This window comes from Haemaphysalis longicornis, unplaced genomic scaffold, assembly GCF_048455015.1.
Source record: "Haemaphysalis longicornis isolate Haplotype H1 unplaced genomic scaffold, Haemaphysalis longicornis Haplotype H1 scaffold_10, whole genome shotgun sequence".
NCBI classification, from domain to species: domain Eukaryota; kingdom Metazoa; phylum Arthropoda; class Arachnida; order Ixodida; family Ixodidae; genus Haemaphysalis; species Haemaphysalis longicornis.
This window is the reverse complement of record NW_027526204.1, coordinates 143,828,384-143,847,566: the sequence shown is the minus strand read 5'-3', so window position 1 is coordinate 143,847,566 and position 19,183 is coordinate 143,828,384. Positions and strand designations below refer to the sequence as shown.

The 19,183-nt window shown below is 47.9% G+C and overlaps 1 protein-coding gene across 1 annotated transcript; it reads left to right on the top strand.

Annotated features, from left to right (window-relative positions):
• The first annotated feature begins 661 nt into the window (after positions 1 to 661).
• Positions 662 to 19,172, top strand: LOC144160137 (uncharacterized). The gene is made up of 5 exons (XM_077691738.1): positions 662 to 689; positions 2,551 to 2,739; positions 5,689 to 5,891; positions 6,477 to 6,690; positions 18,257 to 19,172. The coding sequence occupies exons 1-5, from the start codon at positions 662 to 664 to the stop codon at positions 18,394 to 18,396; spliced, it is 774 nt and encodes a 257-aa protein (XP_077547864.1). The 3' UTR covers positions 18,397 to 19,172.
• The last annotated feature ends 11 nt before the right edge of the window (positions 19,173 to 19,183 follow it).

The following is a 19,183-nucleotide window of genomic DNA, read 5'->3' as shown; positions in this document are numbered from 1 at the left end:
GCGAGCGTTGCAGGCGGCAGACCCGAGGAAGCAGAAGAGGTGGTAATTGCGCTGGCCATCAAAGATCCAGGCTGCACAACGGTGCTGAGTGATTCTAGGCAAGCTGTCAAAAGCTTCTCCAGAGGCAGCGTTTCCCCCGTAACGGAGAAACTACTGCGAAGACAACCAAGCCTCATGGGGAAGACAAGAATCAAGTGGTTCCCGGCACACGCAGGGACGGTGTCGGCACGTGCTGAGAACCACAATGAAACCGCACACGCTCGTGCGCGCGAACTCACCAACCGCGCCAAGCGAAGTGTCGGAGAGTGTTTGTGCCACAGCACACGAGGCCGAATGACTACCTACCTACAAACAAATTACTTAGGCCTATCGACTTGCCAGACGGACGCTCTCGCCACCCTGCAAAGGATTGAGTAGGGAGCAGGCGATCATCTATAGGCAACTCCAAACAAAGACGGTCCTGAGCCTCTACCTAAAGCACAGGATGTACCCGGAGGCATACCCTGATGCCACCTGTCGGGTGCGTCGCAAAGCCCCAGCAAGACTCGAGCACATCGTCTGGGATTGCATCGCATACCCGGATAAATCAAACACACGAAGGATGCCGCCTGCCTGGACTGAAGATCAAAATCTTCAACTCCAGGCTGTCCAGCGAGTCATCATGGCGCTGGCCAGGCAGGGGTACCCCGGTGATTGGGAGCAGGGGGCCCCTAGCCGGGTTGGCTACATCTGCGGTGATGACTCCGGCCAAGTCATGGAGACCTAGCAATAGGACTTTATTCCCAGGCCCCAATGAAGTTTTCCCAATCCAATACCAAGGTTGTCTGAGTACAATAAGTGAACATGAATTTCTTGCACAATGTAGATTTTTCAGCCCTGGTTGTTCGCATGCCTACACCTTAAAAATGAGCAGTCTCTCAATGAGTGACATTAGTGGTGAAGGGTTTATTTCTTCAGTTTTGAATTACTTGGCACATGTACATCTTTTTAGAGTGTTATCTCTCGTCTGAATGTAAATGCGAACAGTAAGTCAAAATCCAGCAACCAAGTAATGCAATCTTTGTTCCTGAAATTTTTTGAATGTTGTTTAAATGCATCAGCCGAAGCATTTATTTACCTGTAACATTCAATATTGATTGAAAGCCCCCAGGCTAATAATACTGTGTCTTTCTGCTGCACTCGCTTACTTTATTGATAAAGCAAGAGCGCATCCCAATGGAAACTGCAGTGGTGTTCCAAAATAACTTCTAGTACGAAAAAGCGTTCTTTAACAACTTTTGATGATTTCCGTCTGATGTGCATCTGTGTTTTAAGCCTCATTGAAATTATTAGTGTCTGGTTTCATGAAAGTAGAGCTCTGGCAAGTTGACTGCTCACAGCTGGTTGTTTGTTTTTAATGTAAAAGAATGAAAGAAGCTTACACTAATGCGAAAAAAAAACTTGAATGTAGCAAATCTGTACACAACCATCAGGACGGTTTAAGTCCACGATTGCAGCCGATTTGCTTCTTCTTTGCTGCCACAAGAACTATACTCCATATTTGTTGGTGTAAGTGTGAGCTTCTTTCATTTTTGGGACGTGACAATCATTGCACATCAACTTGTAGGGGTGTATGCTATGACATATCTTTCTCATTCCGAGCAAGTGTTGCTGCGATTACGGCGAACGCTGGAGTTCCTTTTTTTCTCTTTGGACAATCTTGGGCAATCAGCCTAAGTAGGTATGCTTGGCTTGCAAACGTGTGCTGGGGACGCTGGGAGGTCGTTGCGAGGCATGCACGCAGGAGCTCTTGGAATTTTCTTGGTTTTGTTAACTGCCAAGCGGTCGCCGTGAGGCCCGTGCTCATGTGTGCACGCTCTGCAAATTTATTGGTATTTTTAACTGCGGACACGAAAAATTGCGATTTGCTAAACAACTTCGCTGTTAAAACCTGACTGGTAGGTTGTATTCTAACGTGGGAAGCCGTAAAGGCGCCTAAGCCAAGTCTGTGCCAGTGTGATAGAGCAGTGTTCAGTGACGTAACTATATTTCTCTATGAGGCAAGCTTTTCAGAGCTTATTTCTTCTATTAGTATTGCAGGCTATTTCTTTCTGCCAAACTACTTCCTTTACATATCAGAATTTAAAACAAATCAAATGCATGCTCTTGACTCCTGGCTGCAACAGAAGAGCTACATGTTAATGTTTTGGTGAAAGTTCTAGGTACTAGGATGCACTATAGTTACCTTGAAGTCAGTTACATGCATGAAGTCGACATTGCAATACATATTTGAGAAAAAATGCACAGAAGAGACATTTGTTTCTAAGCAGATTTGGGTGTGTTCATGGTTTCGTGGGGTATACAGAGGTTAATCTGTATGAGCAGACTTTCAGTTAAACACTGGCTCGTTGCACTTGCATTTAGCCAAACTATGATGGTGTAGAGAAAGAAAAACTGATGTTGATGTCCATGTTTGCAACCACAGTTCTTAGATTTGAGCGACTCTGTGTCTATGTCAACCAAACAAGATAGTTGGTGACTCAGTTCACTTGCCGCGCATTTTGCACGCAGTTGTGATCAAGATAGAAGAAGAGGACGTGGTAACGGAAGTGGTCGAACCATCTGAGCCGAGCGATGGTACGGCCGTGGATCCGCAGCATTCCGAAACTGGCAAGACTCCCCCGCGGTTGGACTGCCACCTGTGCCCATTCATCGCGGAGTCCGAAACTGCCCTCCTGGATCACATCAGGGGCCATAGTCGTGAGCTGTTTTTTTTTTGTAGATATGTAACATCTGCAAAAAGTTTTGTACACTCACAACTGTGCAGAAATCGTTTGTGGCATGTGGGAAACCTGTACAAAACCAATTTTGGCATGGAAAGGACATTGGATGTAATAGAAGTGAAAGACATTGCCGACAATGCTTTTCCAGTAGACTTTTCCTGAAAGGGTGTGCCAATTGTAACTGACACTGACTGGAATACTGATTGCAGTGGACTGGGTGGGTATATAAATTATATATCTCTAAAATAAGGTGAAAGCAAAGTTTTACTGTGTGACATAAGACTGATAATACTTTAACTGTGTCTGTATGAGTAATTTTTGAACAACACCAGAATAAATGCATACTTTTACAGTATGCCTTTTGTATGGTTCCGTATGCGAAGGTTCTGTTAGAAATTGGATGCTCTCAGTTAGTATAATTAGGGAAATGTAAACTAAATTGTGCCAAATATGGATTTTAACAGGGTGCGCTGCCTGGCATTCCACACATTAAACTTTACACAGTTTGAGTTAGAAAGGCTTTGCTTTTCACTGAATGCATGCTTTACTAGTAGTAAGTAATATTAGAAGGGTAGGTTCTATCGCTGTTGCTGTTTAACTCGAAATCAGATGCACAAGTGAAGCATAGCCTGACTGCATTACCAAACAACTTATGAGGCCACTTATGCTAAACAACTGCCAGCAAAATTTGCACGGCTGATCTCGCTGTGTTATAACAGCGAATCAATTACGAAAAGATATGTTCGGGTGCAAAAAGAATTAAGAAAAGAGCAGTTCAAGATAAAAATTGGATGTTGGGGGGCCTAGAGATTTTTCTGTGATCCCACTAAGTTTCTACCTTGAGAAGTGCGCATGTGAGCAAAGTACTAAATTGTAGCACCCATGCACAAGTCGCGATAGCCTGGAGACATGCACCTGAACCACTATCTTCCATTCTGCTGGGACAACCTACAACCAGGCGCGTAGCCAGAATTTTTTTTCTGGGGGGGGGGGGGGTGGTTAAAGTTGTTCTCAAGCCCCCCCCCCCTTCCCCCCCTCCGCCCCCCGACAGAACAAAAATCGCGGTAGTTTGTAAGTGTCCCTAAAGGCTAAGACAAAATAAATGGTTGGTTCATTGAATAGACTCCATTTTCCGGATAGCAATGATACCAATCTTACTGCAAGCTTCAAAGGAATACTAGGGATATTAAAGAAAACCTAAGAAGCAGTGGCAAATCCCCAGTCACTTTCTGGCAATTTCTCTATGACGTCACAGGATCCTGTTGGTACGATTGGCGCCCAATGACCTAAACCACCGCCAAAAAACATGATCGCGTGATTGTTGAAGGGCCTCTAGTTCAATTGATCCTATCATGTGAATTTTAACGTGCTGCTAACAAACTCATAACTACGTCTTAGTGCTGGCCTAAACTACATCACTGCTGCCGATATTACGTCACAGCAGCGCGAAATTTTGTGGGCTTTTGTGGTTCCTTGATTCATTGATTGATTGATTGTGGGGCTTAACGTGCTGACCCAATGCAGGCGATGAGCCGTGCCATAGGAGAGAGCTTGGGATTAATTTTGACCACCTGGGGATTTTTAACGTGCCCCGAAATCCCGTACACAGGGGGCATTTTCGCTTTTCGCCTCCATCAGAAAAGCGGCTGCCACAGCGGGAATCGAACCCTCATCCTCGTGCTCAGCAGCGCAACGCCTTTCCTACTTAGGGAAGAACTAGTAATGTATATGCAGTCAAAATTGTCATTTGGATCTGTTTGAAGTCGGCTGCTGTTATGTGTTCATTTGTCCTTTTTGTTATCTTACTATGCTTTGCAAGTGTCATCTGGGCTTGGTGACTTATTCAGGGAAGGGACAGCTCTTGACTTGCTTTGCAGAGCAAGTAAGGCGGTGCTGTCATGTAATTGCCACTCAGCTTCAGTTACTTTTTTAACAACAGAGCTGTTTGGGCCAATACAAATCCGTCCGGCGTAGACAGAAAACCCAAAGCCCTCAAGAAAAATCTGTGGCTAGGGAGGTCCCGGGAATTGAATGTGGGACCTTTACTCGAGGCTTGAGTAAAGGCTCGAGGGCTACGGGCTAGCTGTGGGGGGGGGGGGGGATAACAATAACACGTGCAGCCAGTTAGAAAGAAAGAAAGCACTTCTTGTGGTCAGAATCGAATCTGGGTTTCTCGCGTTTTGAATCCGACATCTACCCGATTGAGGTATCATCGCATTCTGGGCGCGCAGCATTTCCTTTGGGTTTGTAGCGCGGGCGTTTTATTTGAGTGTGGCCACGGGTTCTACCGTGTTCTAACGCAGTCCACTTTGGGAGAAAATGTGAAAGCGGACGAAATGATCCGGGTCTGCCAGTCATGGAGAACTTTTAGCAAGAAGTTCAGAAAGAAATGTGAGCTGATGACATATGGAGCGGAAACTTGGTGGCTTGCTAAACAACGTGAAGGCAAATTCAGGTCAGCTCAACGGGCCACGGAACAAATAATGGTCGGTGTAACACTGAGAGACAGGAAACGAGCTTGCTGGATTAGAGAACAAGCTAGAGTAGAAGATATCATAGTTCAAGTGAAAAAGAAATGTACTTGGGCTAGCAATGTAATTATGTGAAAGAACTATCAGTGGACTACCAGGGTGACAGAGTGGACACCGAGAGATAGGCCTACAAAAAGAGGAAGGCCAATTAGTCGATGGAGGGACGAAATAAAGAAGCTCAGAGGCAAAGAATGGACTCCAGCGGTGGCACGGGACAGGAGCGTGTTGGAGGTCGATAAGGGAGGCCTTTGTCCTTCGGTGGGCCTGAATAGGATGATGATGATGATGATGAAACAGCCGGGTCTCCGACAAAGGGGCCGCCAGCTTTGCAGTTTTTCCAGCCTTGCGCCACCAGTGGAAACTGCGGCAATTCTTTTTTTCTGTTGCATTTTCAGGTCCTGTAACCTCTGCTAGCAGTGAAAGTGCGGTTGGCCAGCAAACTCCCGAATTGATCATTGCAAGCAACGTGGTTGGCCAGCAAACTGCCAAGTCGTCCACTGCAAGCAACGTGGTTGGCCAGCAGACTCCTGAGTTGTCCACTGCAAGGAACGTGGTTGGCCAGCAAACTCCCAAGTTGTTCACTGCAAGCAATGGAGAAGTAAGTCCAGAAAGAAATAATCGACACTTCATCTGCTGGATGGATGGAATTAAAAGAGTAATAAGCAACATACAATTCGAAGCATGCCCATATAAAGCCCGGAGAATAGGTCCTCTTTATTGTGAAGGGACTCGTTAATTTGCTTAAATGGGAATTCTTAATCCAACTATGAAAACTACAAGCAGCAAAGAACTTGCAGTTTTAGCTCAAATGCTTTAATTCTAGTTATTAAACCTGTGAAATGAGTCCGTTCTTACTATAAGTAATTTTTTTACTCTCTAAGTCTAGAAACAGCCAAACAGGGCTCAAATTCTAGAGGGACCGCTTTCATCTGTCCAGAATGCCTCTTGAAGCCGAGCAGTGAAAAGTGCATACCTGTCAGTTATTGGCTTTTACACGCATTTCAAACTGGAGCAAAGAATTTCTCCTCCGGAATCTGACAAGGACTGACTTTGAAACAAGGCCAGATAACCATTTTCCCCTGAGATTTTATAGTAAATAAGGTCCCCAATTTTCCAGATTATAAGTGCGTTTTTGAGGGGAGTAATAAGTTTTTACTGTTTTGTACACCTTATCTTACTTTAGGTCTACCTCGGCGAAGGACTGTACATGCCAGAGGCAAAACTGACTCGCATCTTGAAATCCAAGAGTGAACTGAGAGCCGCAAGGGACACAGCCCGTCACTTTTGGAGTAAAGGGGAGATGAAGATAAGGAGCTTGACTGGGCAGCCCTGTAGGAGTATTTCTGACAGCGTGGCCAAACAGGTCGCCACACCAGAAAAAGTGGCAGCCGTGATGAGTAAGTTTGCATGTTTGTCTTTATTATTGAATGGGAGTCAGCAGTGCCAGAATTGCAATGTCAGTGGGGCATCACAACTGTTGCAAAATATTTAAAAAATACTGCGGTTTCGAAAATAAGCTAAGGTCATTTTTGAACTTGACGGCGAATATTCGAAGCACTGAATACTTTGGGAATAGTGGTTACTATTCGATTCGATCCGCAATGAAGTTTTACTGTTCGAAGTGTTCAATTCTTGAAAATTTAAAATTTCTGAATAGGGTCATTCCACGCGAAACGTCCCAGCCCAAAAATTGACCATCGCCCATTTCGTTGAAAAACTTTGTGCTATTTGCTGATTAAGTGTAGGAGATCTGCAAGGAGTATTTTCGCTGAAAAAAAATTGTTGTGTGAGCGCTCCTTGAAATTTTTGCGAACACGCAAAATGTGGCTGGAGATAATACATTTTAAATAGAGAGAGAGAGTAAACTTTTATTGAGCCCAATAAAGCTATTGATTAGTGCACGCAGGTTCGGATGGGGTGGAACCCTCTTCACGGGTCCCATATGCGTCTAGCAGCTCCTGGCTCCTGCCTGCCAGCGCGAGCTGGATTGCCAGGTCGGGGCTAGACAACAAGGTCTCCCGTCGCTCTCGGGAATCGGGTGTGGGAATAAGGGTGGGGGGCGGTCAGATCTCAAGAGACTCGCACTTGGCCAGGATGTGTGCCAGAGTGCCCTCTCTGTCTCAGTCTCTCTCGTACCTGTCAGGGTACATCTTGTTTAGGAGTGTGGGATGCTCTAGCGACCCCGGCTGCATCCTTCGGATAGCGGTCTGCTGTTTTCGGCTGAACTGCAAGTGAGGCCCGGGGAACCTGCACCTGCGCTCTCTGTACATTTCGGTTAATTCTGCGTACCTCGTGACAAGGCGCAGCAGCGCCGGCTTCTCCTCGGCCCGGACAGACAACTTTTGGGCATGGCTGTCGGCGAGTTCGTTTCCTTCTACCTTCGAGTGAGCCGGCGCCCACACAAGCTCCAAGGCTCTCCTCGGGGGCCTTTGCTTGGACAGTATCGCACGAACTCCGGGGGACACCTTTTCTTTTCGGAAGTTGGCGTACGCCTTCTTGGAGTCCGTGATTATAGTGCCGGCCCTCGGATGTGTTAGCGTGAGGACCACGGCAACTTTCTCCGCTTCGACTGATTGGATCGTGCGGACCGATGCGCAGGTCACCAGGGTGTCTATGGTGGTGACTGCCGCTGTAGCCTTGGTTCCGTACTTGAGAAGCGCCGCGTCTGCAAAGAGGACGTTGGGGTCCTCTTCGAGCTGGCGGGCCAGCGCCCTGGCCCTTGGGGACCGCATCCCTTTGTTTTTCCCGTGCTGCATTTTCCTGGGAAGGGGCTTGGTCTTTACGACGCACCTCCACTTGGGAAGTAACGTCTCAGTGTCTGGTTGCTGTTCGATGCTCCTCTCACCTTGCGCAGGACGGCCCGTCCATGTCCGGTCTGACTCAGTCTGATCCTTTGGTTAGAGAGGGGGGCCTCCGCCATCTCGCCCACCGTGTTGTGCCTGCCCATGCCCAGAAGTTTCTGCATGGACGAGTGAACGGGTACTCCCACGGTGAGCTTGGTCGCCTTTCTGTTCACCGTGTCCAGGGCCTCACAGTCCGCCTTCATCAGCTCGAGGTACGGGGCGGAGTAAGTGATGCGGGACATGAACGCCTGCACCAACTTCAGGGCGTCGTCTTCCTTGATTCCTCGGTTCCTGTTGGTGATCCTCCTGCTCATGCTCGAGATCTGCTCGGAGATGGTCTTGATCTTGTGCGTGGCCGCGGTGGCCTTGCCGTCGTCTCGCAGCAACAGGTCCAGGATGCGGACCTGCCGCGTGGGCTCCATCTTCATGCCGTAGATCGTGACGACCACGTTCGGCAGCGGTTCCTTTTTGGGCCTACTTGGCTGCACCATTAACGCTCCGACTTCTGCGGGGCACAGCTCAGCCTACAGGTTTTAGCGTACTCGTGGACGGTCGTTGCCACCCTCTGCAAGCCTTCCTCCACCCAGGTGTTGGAACCCGCTCGGAACGTCCACACTGTTATGTCATAGGTGTACAACGTGTGGTACATGCCTTCGATCTCTTGGAGTAACTTGAGCAGGGGCAGGAGGGCCAGGTTAAAGAGCAGCGGCGACAACACCGACCCTTGCGGAGCGCCCCTGTCTCCGAGCTCGATTGGGTCTGACCGTACCTCTCCTACCCTTATGATCGCCGAGCACTTGGTTAGAAAGTTCTCGACGTAGCCGTACGTCCTACGGCCGCAGCCCATCTTGCGGAGGTTCTCGAGCACGCTTCCGTGGGGCACATTGTCGAAGACCCCCTTGAGGTCCAACGCAAGTATCCCGTGGTGTGAGTGTCTCGTGGCCTTCTTGAAAACACCAGTTCTTTTAGCTGGACGATGTCGTCTTGGGTGCACAGGTGCTGGTGGAACCCGTACATAGTAGCCAGCATCCGTGTGGTTCGTCTCGTCCAGGAACCCTTGAAGTCTCCGGAGAACCATGCGTTCCACGACCTTGCCCACCTACAAGGTGAGTGAAATCGGGCGCCTGTTCTCGATTGTCAGTGGTTTGCCCGGCTGAACCTCACTTCTGCTTCCTTCCACTCCGCGGGTAGTTCCAAGTGTTCCCAGGCCAGGTTGATGTGGTCCTGGAGCTCGGCCTTCGCCGTGTCACTCATGTTGTTCAGGAGTCTGTAGGGAATGGCGTCCATGCCGGGTGCGCTCTTGTTACTCCCGTCGATGGCAGTCAGTAGTCCCGTGGTGGTAAAAGGCTCATCCAGCTCCGGATTTTCGGGTCCCCCGTATTCCTCTGGCAGCGGGAACAGCCCGTGCTCCGTCTTGAAATCCTTTGCCTTCAGGTCTTCAATGAGCCTCTTGCCGTCCCCACCGTAGGCGTTGAGGACCTTGGTGAGGTTTCGGTTTGTGGCCGCCCTACCGTTCATCGGGTCAACCCGGTGTCGCAGGAGGCACCAGGTCTTCCGCGCGGACGGCGTGCTCTGCAGGCCGTTGTACGTGCTCGTCTAGTTCTCCTGGCACAGCTTGGTGGCGTACTCAGAGATCTGCTTGTTTAGCGAGGTTACGCGCTTGGACAGCCTTGTGTTCCTTCTCTGCTGTTTCCACTTCCGCTTCAGGGAGTGTCGAGCCACCCACATGAGTGCGAGCTTGGCGTCAACGAATGGCGTCTTTGCCATCGTGGCGACGGTCTGCGTGAACCTATCGAGTGCGGCCTTTGTTCTCTGGCCCACTGTGCATACGGTCTTCGACTACTGTTCTCGGCCTCGACGGAAGATTCGGCTCCTTCTGCCTCGCACTTGCGCAATAAGAGTGAAACTATATAGAATGACAAATATTATTTTAGAACATTCTGCTTGTATTGTTCTGTGATGTGGGACTGAAAATATTGAAGCCGTGTAAGAATTTTTGGTGTTGTATTAACTAAGTGAAAACGCAACAAATAGCATGTTTTCAGGATTTTTTTGTGAAGGCATCTTAAAAGCTTCAGCTGTGATATTTCCATCATGCGCTGATCTGGTCTTTGAGCATCTACTAAAATAATTTAGATCAACTACAGGGGCAACTGGCTTACAAAGATGCAAAAAAGGCTTTTTTTGCCAGACTTCAAACGTAAAAAAAGCACCAAGGCCCTCGAGGTAAAATTACATGGTACGGCTCATTATACGCATCAGCACTTCTGCTTCTAATTTAGAAAATTTCTTTCGAGTAAATTTTGTTTGAGGTGCGAAAAAAAGTTAAAGTTCACGATTAGCTGCACTTGTGTCCACTGTGAAACTGTGTCCTCAACTCGCAACCCGTACGTGCCGGCTCCCTTATTTGTGGCAGCCACGGGCACACCTGGCTCTCTGCCAAATGAACATTGTGTCACTAGACATCATTAAAATAAACCGTAAATGGCATACTCCAGTCCACCACCTTGCCTTCTGTTTTGTTTACTTATGTGTTTTGTTACCAGAATCTGGCCACATGCAGAAGAAAAGCGCATGTTTGCTTCCCTTTCTTTTGTATGCTGCACAACTATCGTATTTGATAGGGAGAGTGCTTTGCCCGGTCGTCACTAGGCTAGAATATTTGTTTTTTACTGCCAGTATTCTGAGAACTATCTAATTTTATGGCACCAGAAAATATTACGCGTAAAGATAAATGCTCGTCGGGCGAATGCCGCTCCATTCATTTTGCCAATGCCCCCCTGTGCACTCACATTGCTGATGGCTCCAGAAAATACTACGCGGAAAGGTAAATGCTCGTCGGGCGAATGCCGCTCCATTCATTTTTGCCAATGCCCCCTGTGCACTCACATTGCTGATGTCTCCAGAAAATATTACGCGGAAAGATAAATGCTCATCGGGCGAATGCCACTCCATTCATTTTTGCCAATGCCCCCTGTGCACTCACATTGCTGATGGCTCCAGAAAATATTACGCGGAAAGATAAACGCTCGTTGGGCGAATGCCGCTCCATTCATTTTTGCCAACCAATGCCCCCTGTGCACTCACATTGCTGATGGCTCCAGAAAATATTACGCGGAAAGATAAATGCTCGTCGGGCGAATGCCGCTCCATTAATTTTTGCCAATGCCCCCTGTGCACTCACATTGCTGATGGCTCCAGAAAATATTACGCGGAAAGATAAATGCTCGTCGGGCGAATGCCGCTCCATTAATTTTTGCCAACCAATGCCCCCTGTGCACTCACATTGCTGATGGCTCCAGAAAATATTACGCGGAAAGATAAATGCTCGTCGGGCGAATGCCGCTCCATTAATTTTTGCCAAACAATGCCCCCTGTGCACTCACATTGCTGATAGCTCCAGAAAATACTACGCGGAAAGATAAATGCTCGTCGGGTGAATGCCGCTCCATTAATTTTTGCCAATGCCCCCTGTGCACTCACATTGCTGATGGCTCCAGAAAATATTACGCGGAAAGATAAATGCTCGTCGGGCGAATGCCGCTCCATTCATTTTTGCCAACCAATGCCCCCTGTGCACTCACATTGCTGATGGCTCCAGAAAATATTACGCGGAAAGATAAATGCTCGTCGGGCGAATGCCGCTCCATTAATTTTTGCCAACCAATGCCCCCTGTGCACTCACATTGCTGATAGCTCCAGAAAATACTACGCGGAAAGATAAATGCTCGTCGGGTGAATGCCGCTCCATTAATTTTTGCCAATGCCCCCTGTGCACTCACATTGCTGATGGCTCCAGAAAATATTACGCGGAAAGATAAATGCTCGTCGGGCGAATGCCGCTCCATTAATTTTTGCCAACCAATGCCCCCTGTGCACTCACATTGCTGATAGCTCCAGAAAATACTACGCGGAAAGATAAATGCTCGTCGGGCGAATGCCGCTCCATTCATTTTTGCCAACCAATGCCCCCTGTGCACTCACATTGCTGATGGCTCCAGAAAATATTACGCGTAAAGATAAATGCTCGTCGGGCGAATGCCGCTCCATTCATTTTGCCAATGCCCCCCTGTGCACTCACATTGCTGATGGCTCCAGAAAATACTACGCGGAAAGGTAAATGCTCGTCGGGCGAATGCCGCTCCATTCATTTTTGCCAATGCCCCCTGTGCACTCACATTGCTGATGTCTCCAGAAAATATTACGCGGAAAGATAAATGCTCGTCGGGCGAATGCCGCTCCATTCATTTTTGCCAATGCCCCCTGTGCACTCACATTGCTGATGGCTCCAGAAAATATTACGCGGAAAGATAAATGCTCGTCGGGCGAATGCCGCTCCATTAATTTTTGCCAATGCCCCCTGTGCACTCACATTGCTGATGGCTCCAGAAAATATTACGCGGAAAGATAAATGCTCGTCGGGCGAATGCCGCTCCATTCATTTTTGCCAATGCCCCCTGTGCACTCACATTGCTGATGGCTCCAGAAAATATTACGCGGAAAGATAAATGCTCGTCGGGCGAATGCCGCTCCATTAATTTTTGCCAACCAATGCCCCCTGTGCACTCACATTGCTGATGGCTCCAGAAAATATTACGCGGAAAGATAAATGCTCGTCGGGCGAATGCCGCTCCATTCATTTTTGCCAACCAATGCCCCCTGTGCACTCACATTGCTGATGGCTCCAGAAAATATTACGCGGAAAGATAAATGCTCGTCGGGCGAATGCCGCTCCATTCATTTTTGCCAACCAATGCCCCCTGTGCACTCACATTGCTGATGGCTCCAGAAAATATTACGCGGAAAGATAAATGCTCGTCGGGCGAATGCCGCTCCATTCATTTTTGCCAACCAATGCCCCCTGTGCACTCACATTGCTGATGGCTCCAGAAAATATTACGCGGAAAGATAAATGCTCGTCGGGCGAATGCCGCTCCATTAATTTTTGCCAACCAATGCCCCCTGTGCACTCACATTGCTGATAGCTCCAGAAAATATTACGCGGAAAGATAAATGCTCGTCGGACGAATGCCGCTCCATTAATTTTTGCCAACCAATGCCCCCTGTGCACTCACATTGCTGATGGCTCCAGAAAATATTACGCAGAAAGATAAATGCTCGTCGGGCGAATGCCGCTCCATTAATTTTTGCCAATGCCCCCTGTGCACTCACATTGCTGATGGCTCCAGAAAATATTACGCGGAAAGATAAATGCTCGTCGGGCGAATGCCGCTCCATTCATTTTTGCCAATGCCCCCCTGTGCACTCACATTGCTGATGGCTCCAGAAAATATTACGCGGAAAGATAAATGCTCGTCGGGCGAATGCCGCTCCATTAATTTTTGCCAATGCCCCCCTGTGCACTCACATTGCTGATGGCTCCAGAAAATATTACGCGGAAAGATAAATGCTCGTCGGGCGAATGCCGCTTCATTCATTTTTGCCAATGCCCCCCTGTGCACTCACATTGCTGATGGCTCCAGAAAATATTACGCGGAAAGATAAATGCTCGTCGGGCGAATGCCGCTCCATTAATTTTTGCCAATGCCCCCCTGTGCACTCACATTGCTGATGGCTCCAGAAAATATTACGCGGAAAGGTAAATGCTCGTCGGGCGAATGCCGCTCCATTAATTTTTGCCAATGCCCCCCTGTGCACTCACATTGCTGATGGCTCCAGAAAATATTACGCGGAAAGATAAATGCTCGTCGGGCGAATGCCGCTCCATTAATTTTTGCCAATGCCCCCCTGTGCACTCACATTGCTGATGGCTCCAGAAAATATTACGCGGAAAGATAAATGCTCGTCGGGCGAATGCCGCTTCATTCATTTTTGCCAATGCCCCCCTGTGCACTCACATTGCTGATGGCTCCAGAAAATATTACGCGGAAAGATAAATGCTCGTCGGGCGAATGCCGCTCCATTAATTTTTGCCAATGCCCCCCTGTGCACTCACATTGCTGATGGCTCCAGAAAATATTACGCGGAAAGGTAAATGCTCGTCGGGCGAATGCCGCTCCATTAATTTTTGCCAATGCCCCCCTGTGCACTCACATTGCTGATGGCTCCAGAAAATATTACGCGGAAAGGTAAATGCTCGTCGGGCGAATGCCGCTCCATTAATTTTTGCCAATGCCCCCCTGTGCACTCCCATTGCTGATGGCTCCAGAAAATATTACGCGGAAAGATAAATGCTCGTCGGGCGAATGCCGCTTCATTCATTTTTGCCAATGCCCCCCTGTGCACTCACATTGCTGATGGCTCCAGAAAATATTACGCGGAAAGATAAATGCTCGTCGGGCGAATGCCGCTCCATTAATTTTTGCCAATGCCCCCCTGTGCACTCACATTGCTGATGTCTCCAGAAAATATTACGCGGAAAGATAAATGCTCGTCGGGCGAATGCCGCTTCATTCATTTTTGCCAATGCCCCCCTGTGCACTCACATTGCTGATGGCTCCAGAAAATATTACGCGGAAAGATAAATGCTCGTCGGGCGAATGCCGCTCCATTAATTTTTGCCAATGCCCCCCTGTGCACTCACATTGCTGATGGCTCCAGAAAATATTACGCGGAAAGGTAAATGCTCGTCGGGCGAATGCCGCTCCATTAATTTTTGCCAATGCCCCCCTGTGCACTCACATTGCTGATGGCTCCAGAAAATATTACGCGGAAAGATAAATGCTCGTCGGGCGAATGCCGCTCCATTAATTTTTGCCAACCAATGCCCCCTGTGCACTCACATTGCTGATGGCTCCAGAAAATATTACGCGGAAAGATAAATGCTCGTCGGGCGAATGCCGCTCCATTAATTTTTGCCAATGCCCCCCTGTGCACTCACATTGCTGATGGCTCCAGAAAATATTACGCGGAAAGGTAAATGCTCGTCGGGCGAATGCCGCTCCATTAATTTTTGCCAATGCCCCCCTGTGCACTCACATTGCTGATGGCTCCAGAAAATATTACGCGGAAAGATAAATGCTCGTCGGGCGAATGCCGCTCCATTAATTTTTGCCAATGCCCCCCTGTGCACTCACATTGCTGATGGCTCCAGAAAATATTACGCGGAAAGATAAATGCTCGTCGGGCGAATGCCGCTCCATTAATTTTTGCCAATGCCCCCCTGTGCACTCACATTGCTGATGGCTCCAGAAAATATTACGCCGAAAGATAAATGCTCGTCGGGCGAATGCCGCTTCATTCATTTTTGCCAATGCCCCCCTGTGCACTCACATTGCTGATGGCTCCAGAAAATATTACGCGGAAAGATAAATGCTCGTCGGGCGAATGCCGCTCCATTAATTTTTGCCAATGCCCCCCTGTGCACTCACATTGCTGATGGCTCCAGAAAATATTACGCGGAAAGGTAAATGCTCGTCGGGCGAATGCCGCTCCATTAATTTTTGCCAATGCCCCCCTGTGCACTCACATTGCTGATGGCTCCAGAAAATATTACGCGGAAAGATAAATGCTCGTCGGGCGAATGCCGCTCCATTAATTTTTGCCAATGCCCCCCTGTGCACTCACATTGCTGATGGCTCCAGAAAATATTACGCGGAAAGATAAATGCTCGTCGGGCGAATGCCGCTCCATTAATTTTTGCCAATGCCCCCCTGTGCACTCACATTGCTGATGGCTCCAGAAAATATTACGCGGAAAGGTAAATGCTCGTCGGGCGAATGCCGCTCCATTCATTTTTGCCAATGCCCCCCCTGTGCACTCACATAGATGATGGCTCCAGAAAATATTACGTGGAAAGATAAATGCACGTCGGGCGAATGCCGCTCCATTCATTTTGCCAATGCCCCCTTGTGCATTCACATTGCTGATGGCTCCAGAAAATATTACGCGGAAAGATAAATGCTCGTCGGGCGAATGCCGCTCCATTCATTTTGCCAATGCCCCCCTGTGCACTCACATTGCTGATGGCTCCAGAAAATATTACGCGGAAAGGTAAATGCTCGTCGGGCGAATGCCGCTCCATTAATTTTTGCCAATGCCCCCTGTGCACTCACATTGCTGATGGCTCCAGAAAATATTACGCGGAAAGATAAATGCTCGTCGGGCGAATGCCGCTCCATTAATTTTTGCCAATGCCCCCCTGTGCACTCACATTGCTGATGGCTCCAGAAAATATTACGCGGAAAGATAAATGCTCGTCGGGCGAATGCCGCTCCATTAATTTTTGCCAATGCCCCCCTGTGCACTCACATTGCTGATGGCTCCAGAAAATATTACGCGGAAAGATAAATGCTCGTCGGGCGAATGCCGCTCCATTAATTTTTGCCAATGCCCCCCTGTGCACTCACATTGCTGATGGCTCCAGAAAATATTACGCGGAAAGATAAATGCTCGTCGGGCGAATGCCGCTCCATTCATTTTGCCAATGCCCCCCTGTGCACTCACATTGCTGATGGCTCCAGAAAATATTACGCGGAAAGGTAAATGCTCGTCGGGCGAATGCCGCTCCATTAATTTTTGCCAATGCCCCCCTGTGCACTCACATTGCTGATGGCTCCAGAAAATATTACGCGGAAAGATAAATGCTCGTCGGGCGAATGCCGCTCCATTAATTTTTGCCAACCAATGCCCCCTGTGCACTCACATTGCTGATGGCTCCAGAAAATATTACGCGGAAAGATAAATGCTCGTCGGGCGAATGCCGCTCCATTAATTTTTGCCAATGCCCCCCTGTGCACTCACATTGCTGATGGCTCCAGAAAATATTACGCGGAAAGATAAATGCTCGTCGGGCGAATGCCGCTCCATTAATTTTTGCCAATGCCCCCCTGTGCACTCACATTGCTGATGGCTGCAGAAAATATTACGCGGAAAGATAAATGCTCGTCGGGCGAATGCCGCTCCATTAATTTTTGCCAATGCCCCCCTGTGCACTCACATTGCTGATGGCTCCAGAAAATATTACGCGGAAAGATAAATGCTCGTCGGGCGAATGCCGCTCCATTCATTTTGCCAATGCCCCCCTGTGCACTCACATTGCTGATGGCTCCAGAAAATATTACGCGGAAAGGTAAATGCTCGTCGGGCGAATGCCGCTCCATTAATTTTTGCCAATGCCCCCCTGTGCACTCACATTGCTGATGGCTCCAGAAAATATTACGCGGAAAGATAAATGCTCGTCGGGCGAATGCCGCTCCATTAATTTTTGCCAATGCCCCCCTGTGCACTCACATTGCTGATGGCTCCAGAAAATATTACGCGGAAAGATAAATGCTCGTCGGGCGAATGCCGCTCCATTAATTTTTGCCAATGCCCCCCTGTGCACTCACATTGCTGATGGCTCCAGAAAATATTACGCGGAAAGATAAATGCTCGTCGGGCGAATGCCGCTCCATTCATTTTGCCAATGCCCCCCTGTGCACTCACATTGCTGATGGCTCCAGAAAATATTACGCGGAAAGGTAAATGCTCGTCGGGCGAATGCCGCTCCATTCATTTTTGCCAATGCCCCCTGTGCACTCACATTGCTGATGGCTCCAGAAAATATTACGCGGAAAGATAAATGCTCGTCGGGCGAATGCCGTTCCATTAATTTTTGCCAATGCCCCCTGCGCACTCACATTGCTGACTGCTTCTTCAAGGTGTTCCTTCCATGTGTTTAGAGTCTTAATTTTGAGGGGTTCGGAAGCCATTTAAGGCATTTCAATAACACTTAGATCCGAAAAGCTGCTACATCCAGTAATTAATCAACAGCTGAAGCAACACTGTCATATAACTAGTGCAGGCAGTTATAACCGAGACGACCTATTCCTGTGATTGCACTAAGTAGCCCGTACTTGAGCATGTAATGAAACGCGGACATGAAAATATGAAGCTGAACATGCAATAAGCGCAATTTCTTTCCATGGAAACCAAAATGACGCGTGGCTTAGTTACAAAAACAACGTTGGGAAATGCGGATTTACAAATATACCAATACCATGCCATTATATGAACTCTACGAACAGTATTTTTAAATTTTGCACGTTTTGGTTCGTAGTTTCGTGTGTGCGTTTCATTTGACGACCACTGTACCTCTGTGGTAAAGTTGCGCATGTTGCGGTTTTGTGTACTACATGGTAATAAGCATTGTTTCGCCAACATTGTCTTTTTGTTACAGATGTTGTTAGGAAGGTGGTGAACGACAACCCGACAGAGGTTCCAGCAGCAAAGCGGGTTGCCATTGGAAAAAAGGCAATCAGGGACCTCTTTGCTGACACGGCCAGGATACGCAGCAAAGGCGCTATTGTGCAACACTAAACGCGAAATTTTGCAAAAAAGGGAAAACATATTTTTCTGCTGGTCTTCCTACTTGAACAACGTGGTTTCATGCCTATGGCCCATAGAACACAAGCTGGTTTGTCTGTGGCGCCTCAGACAAATATCTTCCATATTTCTGCAGTAAAAATATGTTTTGTACGGTGGGGATCCCTCTATACACCTTAGTCATGAGATACAACTGCATTTCATAATTTTGTGTTGGAATATTTTCATGGTCCTGCGGTATGGAACATGTTTTGTTGTACTGCCACGATACGGGAATATCACATAGTCCTACGAACAGGGTGTGCTCCAAGTTAGTTATAGGTTCGGTTAGGATTGCTACCCAAAGGTTAACGGACAGCGCATTTTGAAACTCTGTCGAGACACTCGCCCCCCCGGGAAATAGTGGAGGCCTCAGTGATTGGCATTTAGGGTTTACAATGCGTGAGCATGCCATCGATTGCACTTTTAGAATGAGTTAGCATATCTAGCCAGTTGAATCTGTCTTGTACTAGATAGCAATCTTGACACATTCTGTTCGACTGTTTTATCATTGATGTAAGCTTACGTTGTATATCTGGAGTGATATCTTATCCTTGAAAAGACGCATGCTTGCATCATTTGTTTTTCCATGTATTTAATGTTTTGTAATAAATCGTTCTCTAGTTTTTCGTCAGCGCTCTAGTTTGTCACTTCTTCAGTCCTCGTCTTTGCGCTATTTTTTTAGTGTTAAATATGTGTGCTCTAGTTAGATGAAAAAGATTACGTGCGTAATTTGTGATAT